Raw genomic sequence first — 23,317 nt, 5'->3', positions numbered from 1 at the left:
GCAGTTTTGACAACATACCAAGCTAAATGGAGCAGAACGCAAGGACAATGTTTGCTCTAATGTCTGGCGTCATTGTGTTCATACTGTCAGCACAACAACTACCCTTCGGTCTGCTGGAGCTAACTGAAATAAACCCGAGTGTGAATTATAACAGCAAAATAAATGGACTGAACCTCTGGTTTAAAAGATTTATTTTGTTTATGATACAGTTGAGAACTGCCATTACTATCGGGCAAGTTTCCATGAGCATTCAGCAAGATCATGACAATAACTACAACAACAACAACAACTCACATTTATGTAGTGCCTTTAACACAGAGTTGGTGGTGTGTTACAGCTCACTCAAGGAGTCAGAGTTGCTGTGGCAAAATGCCTTTTCACATGCATGTCGCAGTCTGAAACTATGGATAGATAGTGGTGATTCCCAACTTTCTTTCCATGACATGGCTGTCCAGGAATCTCTCCTGCTCTTAATGCCTGCCATTGGTGTGTTGGAAGGATTTGCAGGTTGATACTTAACCTGTTTGGCTGCATTGCATTCTGAACACACTGTCCTTGGTCATCAAGTCCTGGGATGGGACTCTAACCCAGAGCTTCAAGTTCAGAGGCAGGGACACTATTCACTGCACCACAAGACATCCTTTAACAAAATAAATGTCCCAAAACATTTCATAGGAGTGATTATCAAGCAAAATTTGACATTAAGCCACATAAGGAGCTGCCAGGACAGGCGACCAAAGGCTTGGTCAAAGCAGTAGGTTTTAAGAAGCATCTTAAAGGAAGAGAGAGAGAGATGAAGAGGCAGAGGGTTTAGGGAGGGAATTCTAAAGCTAAAAGGACACAGGCAAATGAAGACATAAAACAAAAACAGAAATACCTGGTCTGGCAGCATCGTTGAAGGGTCATGAGGACTCGAAACGTCAACTTTGTTCTTCCCCGCCGATGCTGCCAGACCTGCTGAGTTTTTCCAGGTAATTCTGTTTTTGTTTTGGATTTCCAGCATCCGCAGTTTTTTTGTTTTTATCAAACGAAGACATGGCTGCCAATGGTGGACCATGTAAAAAGGGAGGGATGCACACAGGAGGCCAGAATTGGAGGAGCACATGGATCTTGGAGGGTTGTAGGGGTGAAGGGGGTTTAACAGAGATAGGGAGGGGGAAGTAACAGGAACTAAGTGGGGTGAGGGGGGAACTCTCATTCGCCAAATTATTAAATCATAAATGAGTAATTACATGTTTGGAGAATTTTGTCAGTTTCTTCTTGGAATATATATTTCAATTTCATGATTTCAAGTGAATGTGCAGGTTAAAAAGATCAGATGAAATATAGAACAGAATGCAGAGGTGAAACTTGAATCTGCTAATCTTATATTTAATTTCCAAAGTACAGAAATGCCACACAGATTTACATTAACACAAAAAAAAATGGCCTTTGGCTCAAATTCTGCTTGAACAAAAATGCACACTGGGACACAGTATTAAATAACCCGCAACGCCAGAATTAAAGCAGCATATTTTTTTCTGTACAATTCACGACACCCTGGTCAACAATACAATTAATTATTCATTGATAAATAGTCAATATTCCCTGATCCTAATAAAGTACAGCACATAGGTTAAAAACCAGACAAATATTAAAGACATTTCAAAATATTCACAATACAGCCATCTTACACTTAGTTTGTACAATACACTATTACATTATTACACTTTTGCTTGGCTCCCAAGATTGAAGTGTTTGTTTTTTTGATACTTGTTTTTACGTTTATCCCACCTATTGATGTAAAGCTCATGCAGTTGTTCGTCGGTCCATCCTGCTACCCAGAGCAGTTTGTACTTTTTCACTACTATCCAGGTGCAGTTTGACTGTAAAACACTTTGGGACATCCCGAGATTGTGAAAGATGCTACATAAAAAGCAGGTGTTTCGTTATTCATCTATTGTAATTGATGTTATTCGGCACTGTTCACATTCAATAAAAGTCATTCATGCAATTCAATCCTGGTCATTAGCACATCACACTAGAAAATTGCCATTCAGCAGCTCCGAGGCTGCAATGTCTGTGTTGACAAAAGGTCTCTACCCAATTTACTAACCTGTTGTTACAGGTGTATGCAGCCTGCTCCTGTTTTAACCAGCACTGCAATCCCATTCAACAGCTTGAGCACTGGCAGTTCTTTTTATTTCACATTCCCTTGAATTTCACAACAAAACAACTTTGATTATTCATAGCAGATAAAAGCAAAATAACTGCAGATGCTGGAAATCTGAAACAAAAATAAAAATTGCTGGAAATTGCCCTCCAACTATCACTGGCCTTCTATCCAGCTTCATCTGTCCCATTCCCCCCCTTATACAGCATATATTTATTTCTCCACATTTCTACTTCTCTTTAGTTCTGAAGAAGAGTCATCTGGACTTGAAACGTTAACTCTGTCCTTCTCTCCACAGATGCTGTCAGACCTGCTGAGTTTTTCCAGCAATTTTTGTTTGATTATTCATAACTGGCTGCCTGTTCTGTTTGTGTTCCTTCAATGCGAGTTACACATTCCAATAAAGCAGATTCCATTACTCAGCTTCTGCATTTATGGAGGAGTAAATTATATCTCACAAGTGCCGAGCAATGACTGTCTCCAAGGAAAACTCAGCCACCCATCCCTGACCTTCAATGACCTCACCATTGCAGAGTGCTCCACTGTTGACATCTTGACCAGAAGCTGAACTGGAACAACTGTATATGTGGCTTCAAAATCAAACACTGGATATTCTATGACAATTGACTCGCTCTTTGATCTCTCAATGCCTCTCCACCATCTGCAAACCTCAAGTCAAGAAGGTGATGGAATAGTCACCTGAAAATGGTTCACTATGCTCAGCATCACGGACAGCAAAACAGTCTGCCAGAATGATACCTCTACACCTGAACTCAACATCCACCACTGGCACAATGTGGTTTCAGTATGCACCATTCACCTGAAGAAGTGCAGAAACTCACCAAATTTAATTCAACAGCATAGCCCAACCACAGAAACCCCACCACTGAGAAGGATGATAGCAGCAATATTGTAGGAACACTATCACCTCCAAGGCTCACGCACAAAAAGTACAGGCCATGTGGGAACTGAGGGGAACAGGACCTGCAAGACATTCTGTCCCATCAATTTTAATTAGAATCACAGAATAATGCAGCACAGAAGGAGACCATTCAGCCCATCGTACCTGTGCTGGATTGAATGGCCAATGCCCCATGCTTTCCACTGGGAGTGCAAACCTGTTAAATCTACTTTTACATTTAATCCAATAAAGTTGTTGCAAATAAGGACATAACTGTAAACACGGGGCAAGATTATAATATATAAATCAAGGGGAGATTTTAAGGCTGTAATTGGCCATTGGTGGGAGCATATCTGGAGTATCACATTAATAGAGAGGGTCAGCCAATGAAGAAGTTTAGTACTAGAATTTAGTACAATAAGCTTCAGCTGTGTACTCTGGGCATTTTGTTTCTGAAAAGAGATGGAGGGAAAGAAGATTTTAAGATCTTAATTTAGAATCCGTAAGAATCAGGGAATCGATTCACAGTGAGGGGAACTGAAGTAAGTCAGCACCTGGTCAGATTTCTTCAGCAAAGGTTCATCAATATCTGAGAAAAAACTTGTGGAAATGGGGAACAGAAAGCCCATACAGGAGCAAGCCTTTAGCATCTGGAGGGATTTGTGGTTATTATATTTTGTGCAGGGACAGTGATGGGAGGAATGCTCTTCACCAATCTGCAATACAGCAAGTGTAATGAAGTCATTTCCAATTGGAGAGGGGCAGGCTCTTCTGATAGAGGAAAAAGAACTTTAAAAGAAACTCAAACATTTTACCAAGCAGGTTCACTTTAGCCGATCTACAACCCTTATGTATTATTTTATGCATTTGTGGCTCAGATCGCAGCAGGCCTGTGTGAAATTCTCAGCAGTCGCAGCTCATTACATTTGTTGGTGAAGCTTTGGTTGGTTTCTTCACTTCAGAATTGACTAAGTTGCACATATGATATGAGCAAGCTAACTGTTTTTGCTTCAAAACCCCAAAATTGTCTTCATTATGAACCCAAACATTCACATTCTCTCCGTCTCACATGCTGTCATAGCCAATGATACCACCCTTACTCAGATACTGAACTTGTGATTTGAGATACTCCGGCGGTTTTATCCAACCACTGTGTTAAGAACCAGTCCAAAACGACCTTATTAATTTTAGTCGTGATTCATCATTTCAGCCACATCTTAATTGGCTTTGAACCTGTACCTCTTTACATCAGGTCAGCACTTCACGACAGGCTCACTCAACTGTGCACAAAAGCCCCAAAACAACCCATTATTTAAGATCTGTCCCGTTACTCACTACAAATATTTTCAGCTACAGGGGCTAAACAAATATTGAATTACACATTTTTAAGCCACACAACTTATTGAAGTACAGGATGTTTCTTCTCATCTGATCAGCAGTCTTGCTTTATGTGTTGCAAGTCAGTGCCTCTGCAAATGGGCCAAGAAGGTTTTTATTAAAGATGCACCTTATCCAAACCAGATAGGTTGTAAACGGTTTAATGTTTTCCATGAATGTGTAGTTCTGGTAAGGCAAGATGTAAGGCATGTAAGTGTTCTCGCCCTGTTCCTGTATCCACACTTCATACTTCACCTCTTTTACCTTTAAGTATTTCAGATTCCAAGGTACTTGCCAAGAAATGGACAACTTTGCCACTTTGGTGCTCTGAACAGAGGTTTGGCACTTGGAATCTCTCACCTTTCCAGGGTATATTACGCTGCTTGACTTAACCTTTCTGAGAGGAAGTTTGGATTTCACTGACTGATGAATGGCACTCATCAGTGAGGGGATATCCACAAGGGTGTCCTGATAAATACGAAACAGCCACTCAGGATTTCGGCAGCACAGATGGCGAGGGACCTCTTTGCTCTTTATTATACGCTCTTGTTCAGCTTTATCAAGATGAGCAATTCCGCCTTGTTCCCACGGCCTTTTGGGATAAGCAACCGTATTCTCCTCTTTAGTATTCTGCCAAGCAACATACTGCAGGTCCATGCCTGGGAGAGATGCCAGCATTTTGTAAGGCGTGTAATGTTCGGGATTAACAGCATAAGGGAAGAGTTCGACAACCACAGCACCTGGGGGCAGAAAGAGCGCCATCACCAGCTGGGATCCATGCATGCTGACCAGCATGGAGGCTCCACTAATCAGTCCCACGAGATCTCCAAAGGAATAATCATCCAGAGACACCACAATAGCCTTCATCTGAAATTCCTGTGCAAAGCCCAAGATCAATTCTGCTTCATTCAGAATTAACCTATTGACTGTACGACTGAACACCACAATGTACCCTTCACCACCGGACTCTGTGGTTGTGTTTAACTTTTCCATGAGGAAGTGTGTGAATTGCCTAATTTCATTCCCAGATACCAATATATTTGCTTTTGGTCCCTGAGGTTGGATGAACCCATACTGATACCAAGTTGTCATTTTTGACAACCCAACATAAGATTTCGTAAAGCAAAGCAACTTGCCGAGGCCTTTCAGTTGATCCCTCAGAAGGGGTTGCTTGTTGCTAAGCAATTTGTAGAGATCAAAGTGCGACCCTTCATTCCAGCCTTCCATAAATACCAACCGCGAGTCTGCGTCCAAGTCTGGAAACTGTTGCATGGTGTAGTAGATTGGGAGGAGGTCATCATGAAAGACATGCATGAGGTTGTCTGAGTTGAAACGGTTCATGATCAATGCAACATCTGGCACAAAAACCGGCTTCGGCATGAACTTAAGAGCAGCAACAGGTAATTCCACAAAATTGAAGTATTGTGAGGTGTGATCTTCTACAGAAGACAGGTCTAGCAGAGCAGGCTGGAACCGCCGGGAGCCCAGATTTGGCAGCAAGATAGAAGCGTTGCTATGGAAGAAGACAAACTCCTCAGCCTCAGTGGAGTAGCAGAGGGACTCGAAGCGGCAGATCCGCTCAGTGTGCATTCTTCCTGTGCAAACCATCCTGGTGCCATCTTCCATCAGGGCTTGCAAGGCAACATGGTAGTCAATCCTGACTTGGGACAGTTCTTGGGTCTGCCGGGACAGCATCAACTCTTCCTCAATGGACACGGCATGTTCCCACAACTTAACGTACTTCCACAACATGACCGCCAGGATGGACACGAGCAGAGCGTTGAAAATAACCGCTATGCTCATCCTGCAGTTTGGTCTATGCATGTAGGGATGAATGCATTTCAGTGAGGAGATGGCGATGAGAGCTCCTTCAACCAAGGCAGAAGTGAGGATTCTTAAAAAAAGAACAAGATAGCATTATCAGGGAGTTACTTCTAAGCAAAAACATTGAGAAATTGTGTTACAGCCTCACTACGAGAGGAACTATTAGCAATAAAACTTGCATTTATGTAGCACCTTTAACTGTGAAATGTTCCAAGGCAATTCACAGGGACGTTAACAAAATTTGACCCAAGCCAGAGGAGGATGTATTAGGATAGCTGTTGCCTCCAGAATGATATCAATGGCTTGGTTGAGTAGATTGGGAGGAGGTCATCGTGAAAGACATGCATGAGGTTGTCTGAGTTGAAATGGTTCATGATCAATGCAACATCTGGCACAAAAACCGGCTTCGGCATGAACTCAAGAGCAGCAACAGGTAATTCCACAAAATTGAAGTATTGTGAGGTGTGATCTTCTACAGAAGACAGGTCTAGCAGAGCAGGCTGGGAGCCCAGATTTGGCAGCAAGCCAGAAGCATTGCTATGGAACAAGAGTGGAATTCAATCCAGAGAAGAATGAGGTAATGCATTTGGGAAGGACAAACAAAGTTAGGGAATACACAATTAATGGGAGCATATTGGGAGAGGTAGAGGAAGAGAGAGACCTTGGTGTGCATATTCACAGGTCCTTGAAGATGGCAGGACAGGTGGATAAGGTGGTAAAGAAATCATATGAAATGCTTTCCTTTATGGGACGAGGTATAGAATACAAATACAGGGTTATAATGATGGAACTGTATAAAATGGTGCTTAGGTCACAGCTGGAATTGTGTACACAGTTCTGGTCACCACATTACAGGAAGGACATAATTACTCTGGAGAGGGCACAAAGGAGATTTACAAGAATGTTGCCAGGGCTATGAGGAAAGACTGGATATGCTGGGGTTGTTTTCCTTGGAACCGAGTAGGCCGAGAGGTGACCTGATTGAGCTGTATAAAATAGTGAGGGGCTTAGATAGAGTAGACAGGGATGCCCTGTTTTCTCATTAATAACCAGGGGGCACAGATTGAAGGTGATTGGTAGAAGGATTAGAGGGGATATGAGGAAAAATTTCTTTACCCAGAAGCTGGTAGGTGTTTGGAAATCGCTGCCTGGTTTGGTGGTGGCAGCAGAAACCCTCAACTCATTTAAAAGGCACATGGATCTGCAACTTAGGTGCTGTAACCTGCAAGGCTATGAACCGGGTGTTGGAAGGTGGGATCAAAATGGGCAGCTAGTTTTTTGTTTCCTGGCTGACACACACACAATGGGCTGAATGGCTTCTTTCTGAGCTGTAACTTTTCTTGTGGTTCGACTGTCGACAGGTGACTAAAGCTTGGTCAAAGAGATAGGTTTTAGGGCACATCTTAAAAGAGGAAAGAGAGGCAGGGAGGTTTAGGGAGCCCGTTCCAGAGTTTAGGACCCAGGCTGTTGAAGGCATAGCTGCCGACAGTGAAGCAGGGACGTTCAAAAAACCAGAATTGAAGCAGCACAAAAATCCTGGAGGGTTTCAGAGATAGGGTGGGGTGAAGGCATTAGAGAACAAGAATGAGAACTTTTAAAATCAAGGTGTTGCCAGACTAGGAGCGAGCACAGAGAGTCATGGATTGACATGACTCGGTGCGAGGTAGGGTACAGGCAACAGGGTTTTGCGTGAGCTCGGGTTTACGTGCAAAGGGGGTGGCTGTACAGGAAAACAGAACGAGGAGCACTTGGCTAAGACAAATCTTTCTTGTCCAGCAGGTTGCCTTGGAGGAGAGAACGATTGCAGCACCACATGGAAAAGAGCCATCCAACTAATGCAGGTGGCACGTCCATCAGCTACTAGCTCAGTACCAATCAGATCCTGGGTCCCTTTCCCAGAGCCTAGTGCTGAACTCTTGCATCACTGACAGCTCCAAGACCTGTATCCAGTAACAAGGAGGATGCTAATCATGCCCCTTGTGTGCTTATCAGGATGACAGTAAGTGGAGAATGGCTGGCCTCTCCCAATGGCAATCATTGGAATTCTCTACCCCAGAGAGCTGTGGATGCTCAGTCATCGAGTTTACCCAGGGCTTAAGATTGATAGATTTTTGGCCACTAAGAAAATCAATGGATATGGCAATGGACAGGAAAGTGGAATAGAGGTAGAAATTCAGCCATGATCTTATTAAAAGGCAGAAGAGGCTGGAGGGGCCAAATAGCCTACTGCTGCTCCTATTTCTTATGTCCTTACCTCCCCTCTCTGGCCCTTCCTTCTCTGTAGCTGGGAGGCAATATGTTGCACTGGCACTTGCTCCTACAGCACTCTTCCACTTTAAGTAACCTAAAAGCCAGGTTGGTGCAGGAGTTTAATGAACAACAAATAAATAGGTAACTCAATATATCTGCCCTTCTTAGTATACAGTTATTCCAAACTAGGAAGAAAACTGTGCTCAAGATTTTTTTTTTAAAAAAGAATGAATTCTTTGTCATTTGAAAGGAACTATAAAATAAGAATATTGTCAATTCCAATTATTAATAAGCATCGAGTTGCATGGAAACAGGCCGTTCAGTCCATACCGGCTTTTATGCTCCACTCAAGTCTCCTCCCATCTTTCCTCATCTAATTCTATCAGCGTAACCCTCTATTCCCTTATCCCTTTTAGGTTTATCCAACTTACCCTTAAATGCATCTATATTATTCATCTCAATTACTCCCTGTGGTGGTGAGTTCTACATTCTCCACTTCGGATAAGTAAGCCTTTTTTTCTGAATTCACTCGTTATTTATTAGATCTCCGATATGGATGGTCTCTTGTTTTGCTCCTCCCCACAAGTGGGAATGATTATTCCCCCTGTGTCTACTCTATCAAAACCTTTCATAATTTCAAAGACCTCTATTTTAGTTGTTTCTACATGCCCCCTCAGAAGGTAATACACAGTGGATGCAACAGAGCAGGAAATGGGAACATTTGGCCATTCAGCCCCTCAAGCCTGTTCTGCCATCAATGAAATCATGGCTGATCTGTATCTTAACTCTCTACCTTTTCATACAACCATTTAACCATTGCACTACTATCCAACCAAGAAGAGTACATGTATAATGGCGCACTATGGTAAAGGTGCTATATAAATGCAAGTTGGCATTGTATGTAAAGTACAATGCAGTCATGTAAATGGGTGGAAAATAACATTCTGAAAGCAGTTAGCACACAAATTGGCATAAAGATCATAACTCACATTTCTACAGCGCTTCCAAATGACAGTGGATAACCTTGCCTCGCCCCTTTCACAGGCCACATTCCAGTATATTTTGCTACAGTCACTTTCCCCAGGTATTCTTGCACGCAATCCAGTGTATTTTATACTGCACTTTCTGCAGCCCTCCTAATACCGATGCATTAAATCAAATATTTCTAATGCCAAAAATTAAACTGTAATAAAATCCCAACTTTTGGGTCTGTCCACCTTCAACCACTTGAATTAAACGTTAAATTGGGCATGTTGAAGGTTCTTTAACAGGTATCTGATCACTACTATTCTCCCAGCTGTATCTAATCTTCTCCCCGGTACTGAGCCTGCTCTGTCACTTCTACAGCTGCTTCCTGCAATTTGCCAGCATCCCAAAGGTTGGTTACATGCCGTGCTCCTTATAACTCCCCAAGAGCTAGGAACAAGGACAGAAATAAACACAAGGTCAACATTTTCACAGCCCACCCAGCAGATGTTAATGTGCAAATCAGTTGCAAAGCAGCCTCGTACACAACATGAATAAAACAATGCAAAATGGTTTTCTCAAGTACAGCAAAAGCTTTAGTCATGAATGCTATTTGTGTCAAATATCGTTTCTCCATCTACATTCAGAACATATGTTTATGGATGCACTCTTTGTCTATCTGTCGCTCTCTCTCACACGCTCAGAGATTTCCTGTAATACTGTTCATGAGTCGATGTTTTATAGCACGATCACACTAAGCCCTAGTGACAGCTCTTTGGAAAGAGCCCAGGATAGTTCCTCGCTCCTATTCGGTTTCTCCCCGACTGTCCTCTTCTCACAACACAACAGGTTGTGTCTCCTACTGTCTTCTGCCAGTTTGCGCTAACGGGATCTTCTCCCCCAAGACAGTATGGCTTTCCATCTCTTGATCAAGCCCAAGCCAAGTCTCCCCTCCACCTCCAAAATAACCATCCCTGGTCTAAGAGCAGCAGAGATGCTGAAAGTTGGGAGTTGCTCATCAGAGATGGATCCTGGGTTATATTACTGAAGCATTATTGGGTCAGAACTCATCAGTATAAATTCCCATCATTTCTTGCCCTACAGAAGTTTCAAGAGTATTTCCAACCAGCCAATATCTTGTTTTTACTTCCAGACTTAGAACTACAAAGCCCCTGTCCAGGATCCTACTCTCTGAGGGTCCTTAAGCACTTTTTATCTTGGATTTGACCTCAAAAATCACACTAGTTCCTCAAGAAGTCTAACACCACTGGGCTTGGAATTGGGTGGGACCAGCATTCAGAGTTATAATGTAACTTCAGAGTCACAGTGAAGTAAAAATTTCTTCACAGCACTGTTACACTGCAGTCTGATTGCCTCCTTACTTATGGTTCACCATTTTATAATGCATTGACACACAAAATAAATGAAGCATTGAAAGGCAATTTTGTTTCCATGATGACTAATTCCCAATTGTAAGTGAATGTGCCTTAATTGGCTGCTCTCAGCTGCAAACCTAACAGATGCCAAAAAATATTCTGCACAGATTAACTGCACTTCACATAATGTGAGACTCCAGCTTGGTTTCTACTGATGTGAGCACGTAGGAACAGGAGGAGGCCATTCAGCCCTTCAAACCTGTTCTTTCATTCAGTTACATCATGGCAAATCTGTATCTTAACTCCATCCCACCTACCACCTGCCTTGGCTCCATATCCTTGTCCAGCAAAAATCTATTGATCCCAAATGTTAAATGATTAACTAAGATAGCAGTTACTGTTTTTCCTGTGGGAGTGACAGTTCCACACTTCTACCACCCTTTGAATGAAGAAGTGTTCCAAATTCTGCCCTGAATTTTGGAATTTGAGTTTGGAGATCTTTTTTTAAATACACTCTCCAGTGTATTTTACACTGCATTTTCTGCAGCCCTCCTGACACCAATACATTAAATCAAGTATTTCTACTGCCAGGAATTAAACTGTAATAAAATCCCAACTTTTGGGTCTGTCCACCTTCAACCGCTTGGATTAAACATTAAACTGGACATGTTGAAGGTTCTTTAACAGCTATCTGATCACTACTATTCTCCCAGCTGTATCTAATCTTCTCCCCAGTACTGAGCCTGGAGGTTCTGAACCATTGTTTTAGACTCCCCCCACCAATGACAAATGTTCCTCCCTATCTACCCCAACAATTACTTTCAAAGGTCTAAGAAGCCTAATCAAGTCACCCCTTAAACTGTAATATTCCAGGGAATAATGACCTGGTTTATGTAATCTCTCCCCAAAAATCAAGCCCTTGGAGCTCTGGTAACATTCTAGTGGATTTGCATTGCACTCCTTCCAAAGTTAATTTATCCTTATTAAGGTTTGGTGCTCAGAACTGTACGCAGTACATCAGGTGTGGTTTAACCAGGGCTTAGTGTAGCTGTAACACTTCCTTCCCTTAATGTTCTAGTGCTCCAGTTTTCAAGGCTAACATTTCATCAGGCTTTTTGATAATTCTTTGTGTCTGACTGACTTCCATTGTTTAAAAAATATTTTCATCCAAAATAGACGATAATGACTTTTGTTAAGCACAATGATTCTCTATAACTAGTGGGATGTGCACAGAGTCTTGCCAGTGAGCCTTTCCAACACCAAACTCTTCTGCCCATGATCCAAACATGCTCACTTGTAGCTATACAGCACCCTTTAGGGGATAAGTGAAATCGTAAGGAGATATTAGGACAGGTGATCAAAAGCTTGGTCAAAGAGGCAGGTTTAAAGAAGGGCAGAGAGGTAGGGAGGTAGCAAGGTGGAGAGGTTCAGGAAGGGCATTTCAGAACTTGGGGACCAGGAAACTGAAGGCACGGCTGCCAATGTTGGAGTGATTAAAATCAAGGCTTGGGATCCATCCAACACACCTGAAATGCTCAAAAATCTACAGTTTCTTGAAAAAGTTATTTGCCAAAAACATCCAATTTTCCACTCAAGAACTCCTTACAATTGATTAGGAAAAAATATGTTTGGAGAACGAGATAAAATAATACAGAAAATCTTATGAAACTCAAAAGGAAAGAGTTTCATCTGTGTTTGGGCACAAATGTGAAACAAGAGGGCACAGTCTCAGGATAAAGGGTCAATCATGTAGGACGGAGATGGAGAGAAATTTCTTCAGTCAAAAGATTGTGAATCTTTGGAATTCTCTACCCCAGAGGGTTGTGGATGCCCCATCACTGAATACATTTAAGGCTGAGATAGACAGATTTTTGGTTTCTCAGGGAATCAAGGGATATAGGGGGTGGTTAGAAGAAGGGGTGCATGGCGGGGGGGGATGGTCAGTACTATAGTTACCCAGGGGTTAGAAGTGGTTTTAATTCTTCTAACTTTTCCTGGGTAACTATTCTGGTAAGTCAGCTGGAACCATCCGAAATCTGCGATTTAAATCGGGGCATCAGATGATTCCTGGTGCAGGGTAATTGTCCATCGGAAGTTTCAACTTCCTGGGCAAATCCCTTGCAAGGGGACTTTCGGCCGGCGGGGGTGGGAGGGGGGTGTGTGGGTGGTGGTGGTGGTGGTGATGGTGGTGTTGGTGGTGTCCCAGGGGTACCTCCTAGGTACAACCCTCCGGAGATCGGAAGTTACGGGCCATTAAATCTTCAAAGTAGCATCCAGTGTATCATTAAGTAAGAGCATATGTATACCAACTGGTCTAGACAATGAATAACAAAGGTCAAAACTGATTTAAACATAGAGAAATACTGTACTCTTACTGTACCCTACATAAAGCATTTGACTGGTTAAACTGCTTCATTACTTAAAAAAATACTTGGAACTACAAACAGCTAAGCAGTCATGTATAAAAAAAATTGTTTTTCATGTCTTCAGGCAGTTGTCAATTCTTGTCCTAATATTCATTGCATAATCTGTAAGACACCGAGGGATGTTTGGACATCAACATCATTTAATATTGCAGAAAATCTAGACAGTTTGTTCACCATTGGCACTGCCTGGCATGAGTGGAAGTCAAGTCCACACATACTGCCTCCATACTGCCACTATCATCCTTGTCCTCACTTTCAATTCTTTTTGCACTGACAGCAGAACAGATTTCAACCTCTGGAAGCTCAACACAGGCCTCAACATTCATCTACACTCAGTGACATAACAGCATTTATGGTTTCCTGGGTCCTCTTTTACACCCTCATTTATAAACATGCCGCCCCTCCCACAGCCCCCCTCCCCCCAACCAAGTCTCCCGCCTCCTGTACATCCCTCTCCATCTACCACCTCCTGTACATTCCCCCTTGTCTCCTTGTCTCCCACCACCTTTACGTCCCCCCCTCCAACTTCCATCTCCTGCCTCATGTACATCAACACCCTCCTTTTCCAGTCTCCTGTACATTGCCCCCATTTTCTCTCTCCTGTACAGCCCCCCCGCTGTCTCCCATCTCCTGTACATTACCCCCCCCCCACCATCTTCCGCCTCCAGTATGTGCCCCCCATCTTCCATCTCCTACCTCATGTAGATCAACGCCCTCCATCTCCCGCCTTCTACACATTCCCCCACCATTACACCCTCATCTTCCATCTCCTTCACAGCACCCCCGGCCTCCTTTTACTTTCCTGCTTTAAAGTTGAAGAGGTTTTGCACAATGTGAAATGAACACTTCTGACCCTACAAAGTGGCAGAGGGTAATTCCACAGCGTGTGGTACTGTGATGAGACAGCCAAATGATCAGAGATGCGCTGTTACTACTGTTTTGACATAAAGTGTAAGGTGCACCGGTGGCTTTAGCTAAAAATAAACACTGAAGCTAAAGAATCACCAGGTACTGGCCTGATACCTGGGGCAGCTATAGCCTTCGGTCCTGGCTTTCAGTATCAAGTGGTGATTGTAGAGCAGGTCTCCAGCTTGCTCAAAAGCTGCTGCTGATTGACATTATAACATTTAAATTTTCTAATAATATTTGCTCTGGGCTTCTGCACCTCACTCACGATGCAATAAGCAGAGAGGACATTTCTGGCTACTTAACAACACACTGTGCCTGGAGCGCAAAATCGAAGCTGACACGCCTGTTCTCTAATGAGGGAGTGCTGCACTGTCGGAGGTGCTGTCTTCTTGATGAGACATTAACCTAAGGTCCTTTATACCTTTCTCAGCTACGTGCAAAAGATCCCACATCACTATTTTGAAGGAGAATTGGGGAGTTCTCCCCAGTGCCCTGGCCGATATTTATCCCTCAACCAATATCACTAAATCAATTCATCTGGGGCAGCATTTTCCTGTTGGCGAGCTGGGGCCCACTCGCCGACGTGTAAAATGACGCACAGTGACGTTGGGCGTGCTTCCCGACATCACCGCACGTCTTTTAGATCGTCAGTTCGGCGGGCGCACAGCCAAGTTGGCTGCTCGCCCACCAAACTGTCAAAGGCCTGTTAAAAACTAATTAAAACAATTAAATAAGCTGCCCGTCCAACCTTAAGGTTGACGGGCAGGCAAAGAGCCCAGGCGGCCTTCGCATTTTTCATGGAACCTCATCCACGGGCCACATGAGGGGATGTGTTTCAAAAGTTTAAAAATCCTTTATTTAAAAGTGTAACACTGAAACAAATCTCCCTGAGGCACCTCCCTGCCTCAGGGAGATCTCTGCACTCTTTTGCACACATGCACAGGGAACCACTCAGGGAATCCACCCCCCCCGCCCCCCCCCCCCCCCCCCCCGCCGCCTGCACAGGGAGAGCACAGCACTTTCGGGCGAGCATCACACTGGGCGGGCCTTAATGGCCTGCCCACATTAAACGGCGGCGCAGATCCGATCGGGATCACGCCCGCCCACGCACAACCTCCCCGATGGAGGGAAATTTCTGGCCCTGGTCATTAACACATTGCTGTTTGTGGGAGCTTGCTGTGCTCAAATTGGCAGTTGTGTTTCCTACATTACAGTAGTGACTACAGTCCAGAAGTACTTCATTGGCAGTAAAGCTCTTCCGGGCATCCTGAGGTTGTGAAAGGCGCTATAGGAATGCAAGTTCTTTCTTTTTATACTTACAGTGACCAGGTAACATTCTGTGTACAGTTAACAACAAACAGAGGATGACAGATGGATCAACAATATACCAACACTGAGCTGGTTATTTTAGCAGCAGCACAGGAACTATTTTACATTTAAAAGGACACATTCATTTGATCTCTAACCTGTGGAAAAACATCCCAAGCTGCTCTGGCTGTAGAAAGCCATTCTGCCAGTCTTAATTCGTCATTGTAGAAAGACCCTCAAGTCCCGTTGCCAACTCTTAAGCGTGCCCAGGTCTTTTACCTCAGCTGCTTTATCCGAAGGTCAATTCCATGCACCGATCATTCAGTGATTGAAGGAGATGCATGGAGTAGACAGACGAGAACACTGGAAACATTTAACAGGCTGCAGCAAAGAGACTTTAGAGTCTCTCTCAACACATGAATTAAGATTGGCCAAAACAGAATTCCTTGTCCACAATGACATAATGATAAGTGTACGCAGGTTAAAGGGGATCACCAGAAATTGTGAGTTATACCACTGAAATACTTCAGTGCTAACCTGCTAAATGGGAAAGCCAGCTACGTGTGTACCGTTAGAAAATCATTCACATTGCTTTCATTTACGGTTAGGTTTCTAATCTTGCCCTCTTGTAGTATCTGGAAATCACGGGAGTCCACAGCAGAATCTTGGATCTCTACTCCCACTCCAAGGTCAGTGGAAGGGCAGCTGGGAGAATCACTTGAAAATAAAAAGTGAGGCACACTGTCACCCAGCTTATTTGGAGTCTTCATTAAGGGCAGTTTTCAGTTTCTGCTCAGGATATTTCTGAAAGAGTAGCATTGCTCCTTTTTTTTTGTAAATGGCATTATGTTGCTGGGGATTTGGTGCACATTTTGAGCAGTGTTCAATAAGCACTGAGTGCATTTGTGAGCACTTAATAACACACCATGACTGGAGTGCAGTATCTAGGCTGCCACTCCAGTACGGTACAGAAGGACCTATGCATTTTGGAGAGATATAATGGTGGATGGTCCCAGGTGCAGTTTTGCACTTGTTCAAGAGGATCTTGCAGGTACTGACCAGAAGATACAGGAAATACCACTCCCAAAGGTGCCTCAGGGTTCTGAACAATGCCAACATCAGGATGACTGCAGTCGTTCAGAGAAGGAGCTTTGGCTTTTTGCATCTTTTTTTCAAAGCATGAGTACGCTTGTGACGAATAAAACATGTCTGGTCCTGGTATGTTGCATGCCCTTAAATGTTACATGTTTATGACCTTAAATTGGTTCAAAAATCAAGAGGCAACTGTAATTTTGTGTTTCATATCCATGAACTGTGCATTGTGTGTGTTCCACTACCTGTTAACTGCAGATTTGGCGTTAAATCTATCTTAACTACAGACTGTGTTTAAACATCTGTGAACTATGCATTGTGCACATTTAAAAACATGTCAATGGCATGAGATTTGTGTTTACATACCTGTTTCTGCTGTTGGGTGTTAATTATCCATCACAACTTACTGGCTTCTCCCTGTTTCTCTGGCAGATGACGACAAAGCTGGGACCGTAATAAAGTGTTCACTGTGCATTCAGCCAACTCAAAACAAGAAAGATACCAATACAGACAGAGCTGATCCCAGCGGTGATACTAGTGTGAGGACGAGAAAAGGTCATCAGATGCAAGTCCTAGCAGAACAGCTGTGCTTTCACAGAGCTTTTTAATCAAAGAAATTGAGCTTTATCATTTCAATCAGAATGCTATATTGACAGGGGTTACTGAGGGTGGAGGTGGGGGTTCACACTGAGGACTATACAAGTGATTGCAGGTTGCTGCTACGATGGTTCCACCAATGGTCACATGGGATGGGTATGCAGAGTGTCATCCAAGGGGTGGTTCACACCAAGGGCTGTGCGAGAAGGGGGTCACATCAAGGGTTGTACCATGAGGGGTTCATGTGGATCTCCACATGGGGAAGTGGGGGTGAGATGGGGAGTCTTGCAAGGACCATACATAACTTTATGGCTGAGTGAGCATTCAATTTGGTGCGGTAATATCCAACTGCTTTCATTTCCAGATCTTCTGGAATATTCTCTTGAAGAATTAACAAAGGCAATACAAGAGAAAGTGTTATTGTGGGAGCTTGCTTTCTCCCATTGCTGGGTCATCATCTAGTGTCAGTGAAACAGATGGAAGTTGAATATACATCATGCAGCTGGAGTAAAACATTTGAAATAAACTTAACACCCCCACATGACCATATCCTGACAATGTATTTAAACATATTATAGAACGATTCCAAAGTAATTGCTATAAACATTCTCCAATTCAGTATTTTTCTGCAGCATGTGGCTTTCTTATACTAACTAATCTGTAAATAAATCTAGCTAACAGTATTAACCTGTACACATTGATCAGTCAGTATATTTTTTCTATTTTAAGAGATAAAAAGAATATGTGGACATTACTCCATGTGATCTTCAATGATAAGGGAGTATGTCTATGGATGCTGTTTACACGTACTTCCAGAAGACATTCAAGAATTCATATAAAAATTGTTGAAATGATACATAGAATTGGAGGCAACCTATTGGCTTGGATAGGGAATTAGAAAGGAGCTGGGGATAGAGAATAAGGTTAATGGTTACGTACTGAAATTGGGAGGTGTCCCTCAGGGATCTGTACCGGGGCTGCAGCTTTTCACTGCAGTTATAAGTTACATGGATGAAGGAAGAGTGAGTTGTATATCTAAGTTTGCTGATGACAGTAAGTTAGGTGACACAGCAGATAGTGTAAATGGAAACAGAAAAGGCCATTGATAGATTAAGTCAGTCAGCAAACTGTGACAGAATGAGTTTATCCACCTAGGACTAAAAAAAAGTTGGATCAGAGTATTTTCTAAATGCTGAGAAGCAGGAACTGTGACAAAGCAAAGAGATTTAGGGATCCAAGAACAGAAAGCACTGAAGCTAAGGAAAGTTTTTTTTAAAAAAAGGCTAATGAATGCTGGCTTTATCTCAAAATAGCTGAAATACAAAGAGGTAGAGGTTATGCTTCAGTAACACAAAGTTCTAATTCGACCTCATTTGAAGCAGTGTGTTCAGTTCTGGGCACCGCACCACAGTTGGCCTTGGAGGGAATGTAATGCAGGTTTGTCAGGATGATTCCAGGGTTAAAAGAGTTAAATTATATGGACAAGTTACATAAACTAGGTGTTCAGCTGAATACATATTAAGGGGTGATCTAATTGAGGTGTTTCAGATGATTAAAGGATTCGACAAGGTAGATAGAGAGAAACTATTTCCTTTGGTGGGTGGAGTCCAGAATGAGGGGGCAGAACCTTAAGATTAGAGCCAGTCCATTCAAGGGTGATGTCAGGAGCACTTCTTCACACAAAGGGAAGTGGAAATCTGGAACTCTCTCCCCGAAAAATCTTTTGAGGCTGGGGCTTTAACTGAACATTTCAAAACCAAAATTGATCGATGTTTGCTAGATAAGAGTATAAAAGATAGCACCAAAGCAGGCAGGTGGAGTGAAGAAACAGATCAGCTACGATCTACTAGAATGGCAGAACAGGCTCAAGGGGCTGAATGGCCTACTCCTGTTCCTATGAGCTACATGCCACACCCAAGAGTTTATTGTTAAAATGTGGCACTGTCCATACAAGGCATGTAGGAGGCCACAGGTTTTGTTTTTTGGAAGATCTGGAGTGTGAAATGGGTCCTGGCTGGTTGTGCAAAAGGGACAACAATGAGTCAGCAGCCTGTCTTACAGCCCACAAGATTTCTGTTCCATTGATGAAAGACAGACTTGCATTTTATGTTGAGCCTTCATGACCTCTCAGGAGGTCCCAAAATGCTTTGCAGCCAATTAAGTGTGAAGTGTAGACATTGTGGTAATGTTGCCCATTTGCACACAGCAAGCTCCCAGAAACAACGTTATAATGGTGGGAGAATCTGTTCTAGTGATATTATTGAGGGATAAATATTGACCAGGAGGCTGCTAAGGGGTGGGTGCAAATGCCCCTGCTCTTCTTCAAAATAATGACATGAAATCTTTTATATCCACCCGAGAGGGCAGATGGGGCCTCAATTTGATGCCTCACCTGAAAAACAGTACCTCTGACATTGCAGCACTGCCTCAATACTACACTGGAGTGTCAGCCTAGATTTTATGCTGAAGTTCCTGGAGCGGAACTTGAATCTACAACCTTCTGATTCAGAAGTGAGCGTGTCACCCGCTGAGCCATGGGTGACACTAGTCAACAGGGAAGAGAATTAAGTGGGCATAAAATCTACTATTGATTGGCAATGGCCCTTTGTGTGCTTCCGCAGAAGGACATTTCAACCCCCTTGCTCCGTTTACTGAAACCACAATGGGCAAAAGACAAAAGTATTGGAGAGAAAGCCAGAACTGGTCACATCTTTGGCTGCAGTGATTTTCATAATCAAAGTTCGCAGGTCATGAGGAAATGGTGGTGTAGTGGTATTGTCACTGTACTAGTAATCCAGAGGTCCAGGGTATTGCTCCTGGGTTCAAATCCTACCATGGCAGATGGTGAAATTTGAATTCAATAAAAAAAAAATCTGGAATTAAAAGTCATTAAAAACCATCGTCGATTGCTGTAAAAACCCATCTGGTTCACTAATGCCCTTTAGGGAAGGAAATCTGTCATCCTTACCTGGTCTGGCCTACACGTGACTCCAGGCTCACTGTCCTCTGAAATGGCCTAGCAAGCCACTCAGCTCTCAAGGGAAATAAATTGCTGGCCTCGCCAGTGACGCCCCCATTCCAACATGAACATATATTTAAAAAATGTTCAGTCATGAAGATTACCAGCGAACTCATTTGGGCATTCAACAAAAGGCAGCGACTTTTGTTGAGAGGAGAAAATGACACCAATGGAATGTCCATCATGGACGGTGAAAAAGAGGGGAAAATAACCAAGAACATTTACGTCCAGTGCATTGCATTTACCCTGCATAATAAGTTAAAAACAGGGACAGGGGTGAGAAAAGTAAGGATGATTGTTGGCTGGAAATTAGAGGGTGATTTTGGGAGGCAAAACATGCACTATACCATTTATACATGTTATTCAATTTATTACTCAAATTAGCATTTAGCACTCACCAGAATACCACAGTGACTATAGCACTTCAAAATAATGTATCAAATACCAAGTATCTTGGGATTCGGAGTGTGTTAAGATGCTATAATAACCACAAGTTCTTTAAAGGGTCTCTTGTGGTTTTACAATTGGGTGGTCTTAAGTCTGGAGCACAGCTGTGAAATTTAGCTTTTAATAGGAAAGAGGTGAATCTGAAGATGAGATCGGGGGGCTTGTAAGTTTTAGGCCGATTGAATTTTAAATTTTTTTAAAGCATTTTTTGCTCTATTACACACTTTGTCACAGGTGCACAACAGCCGAAACACAAATGTAACGATTCCCTTGTATTCACTTTATAACAACAGAATTAAAAGGCCGATATTTTGCAAAGAATTCCCTCCTTCCACATGAAATAAGTGCAACACCAGGTGAGAGAGAGAGAAAGAGAGAGAGTGCGTGTGGGAGGCAAATGATCTGATCAGGCCTCTGGCAGTGGCTGCTTTGTAAAAAGCACCAGCAGGTAGGTGAGTGGGCCGCCCTCTGAGTCACATACACATCATCTTTCCTTCTTCATCTGAGGCAGCATTTGGCACAGGCCGGGTGATTCTTTTTAAAAACAGGCCGTGATATCTATCAAGCAACGTGAATTCAACATAAAAAAAATGTACATTGTATCAAATATTCTATCACACGGATACATTGTATCGAATGGAATCACTCAAACAGAAACGCTGTATCAGATTCTCAGGTACATTTCATCAACCAGGTACATTGTATCAGTGTTACACACGCTATCATTAAGCTACACATTGTATCTAATAATTCACGCTATTTATTGTATCTCTTTCACGAACAGACTCTCCGCTTGTTCCCATACACTCACTTCTGGCTGTTAGATTGCCAGGGCTCTGGTACTCACTGACCCCGCTGTCACTCTCTGCCAGTAACTGGCCCGACCCGGCGCCACTTCCACAACAACAACCTCCAGCCTCGGACACGTCACACGCCCCAGCGCGTCTTTCCAGAGCCACCCCCCCTCCTGCTCTGTTCAAATAGGAGGGGGATTCCTTCGCGGTTTGTGTCCTCCAGTTGCACAGTGTTTCCGCTGCATTGTGTAGTTTTATATTGGTGTGCTAGGCTGTACGGGTTCTGAACCTATAGGCTGGACTGATATTTGGACACAATATTAATAGGAAACAGCAAACGTCTCTCTGGACCCCCCTCCACTGCCTCAGTGTTGTCAGACTACTTGTCCCACATTCAGTCCTGGATAAACTGCAATTTCTTCCAATTATTGGGAAGACCAAAGCCATTTAATTCAACTACCACCCCACCCCCAGCCTCGGGCTACACCAGGCTGCAAATGTGGCATTCTAATTAACCCTGTGCTGAGCTTCTGACCTCATATCTTCTCCATCACCAAGACTGCCGATTTATGCCTCAATAACATTGTTAATCTCTGCCCCGTCTCAGCATATCTGGTGCTCAGACCCTAATCCATGCCTTTGTTATTTCCAGACTCGACTATTCCAATGCTCTAGCTGGAACCCTTGATAAATTTAAGCTCATCCAAAAATCTGCTGCTGGTATTCTAATACATTCCCCGCTGTGTTCACCAGTTTACATTGGCTCTGCTTCACCAATGCATTGATTTTAAAAGTCGCAATCTCATTTTCAAATCTCTCCATGGCCTTGTCCCTCCCTCTCTCTGCAGACTTCCTTCAGCCTGAAAGCACTAACTCTGCATTCCTCCAATTCCGGCCTTTTTTTGCACATTCCGGTTTCCATCACTCCACCACTGGTGGCTGTACCTTCAGCTGCCAAGGCCTAAATTTAGGAATTACCTCCCTCAATCTCTCTCTCTCTCCCCCATTGACCCTCATTAAAAGCTACCTCTTTGACTAAGTTTTTAGTCATCATGTCTCAACATCTCCTTATTTGGGTGGTTTCAGTTTTTGTCTGCGTTCGCTCCTGTGACATTTTCCTACATTAAGAGTGTTGTATAAACCCAAGTTTGTGGTGTTGTAAACAGCTGTGAAATGGTGCTAGAACTAACCCCAAGGCAGAAGATATACTTACAAATATCATAAAGGAATATGTATCATTATCATTCTGGGCTAAATTCTGTTGACTCTATGATAAAACATGCCTTTACTTTCATGCATCTAGTCATTTTGTCAATTTTCAGGTTTCTAAAAACCACTTCCTGAAATCTATGGAAACCGAAGGGTGAAAAATGAGTCATTTTTTTTAAGCTTAGTTGCCTAAAAGTTTGTGTTTTAACTCCAAGCGGCATGTCAAGGCAATATTTTAATTTCATGGTGTTAAAACGATTATGTCAACACCAGTAAGTTTAATTGGTGCCACGATATTTTCAGAGATTTGGTTGATTTTAGGTGATATTGTGGGACCGATACGTGACAGATTTAAAATACGGGGTCTAAATTCCAGAAGTGCTTAATGCACCAGAAGGGCAGTTGGGTGGGTGTGGAACCTTTGCACACCCAGTTATCCTTACCCTATATAAGCCATATAAGAACATAAGTCATAATATGAGAAATAAGAGCAGGAGTAGGCCACTTGGCCCCTCAAGCCTGCTCCATCATTCATATGAGATCATGGCTGATCTGACATGGCCTTAATTCCACTTTCCTGCCTCCCCCCGCACCCCCCCCCCCCCCCCCCCCCCCACCCCCATAACATTTGACAATCAATAATCTATCTAACTCAGCCTTGAATATATTC

The 23,317-nt window shown here is 43.0% G+C and overlaps 1 protein-coding gene across 2 annotated transcripts in view; it reads right to left on the bottom strand.

Annotated features, from left to right (window-relative positions):
• Positions 1-174: 174 nt before the first annotated feature.
• The window catches only part of pomgnt2 (protein O-linked mannose N-acetylglucosaminyltransferase 2 (beta 1,4-)), a 37,021-nt gene continuing 13,878 nt past the window's right edge, over positions 175-23,317 (bottom strand). The window contains exons 1-3 of one of the 2 annotated variants that reach the window (XM_041189673.1): positions 21,456-21,710; positions 16,948-17,115; positions 175-6,324 (exon numbers count right to left, since the gene is read on the bottom strand). In XM_041189673.1, coding sequence (XP_041045607.1) covers positions 4,500-6,254 — 1,755 coding nt within the window. In that variant the 5' untranslated portion in view covers positions 6,255-6,324; positions 16,948-17,115; positions 21,456-21,710 and the 3' untranslated portion in view covers positions 175-4,499. Of the gene's footprint in view, positions 6,325-16,947; positions 17,116-21,455; positions 21,711-23,317 lie in introns of those variants that run through there. The other variant, XM_041189674.1, reaches the window with a different exon arrangement.

The sequence above is a fragment of the Carcharodon carcharias genome, chromosome 6, assembly GCF_017639515.1.
Source record: "Carcharodon carcharias isolate sCarCar2 chromosome 6, sCarCar2.pri, whole genome shotgun sequence".
Taxonomy (NCBI): domain Eukaryota; kingdom Metazoa; phylum Chordata; class Chondrichthyes; order Lamniformes; family Lamnidae; genus Carcharodon; species Carcharodon carcharias.
Note: the sequence above shows the minus strand (reverse complement) of the source record. Positions and strands in the feature narration are given on the sequence as shown.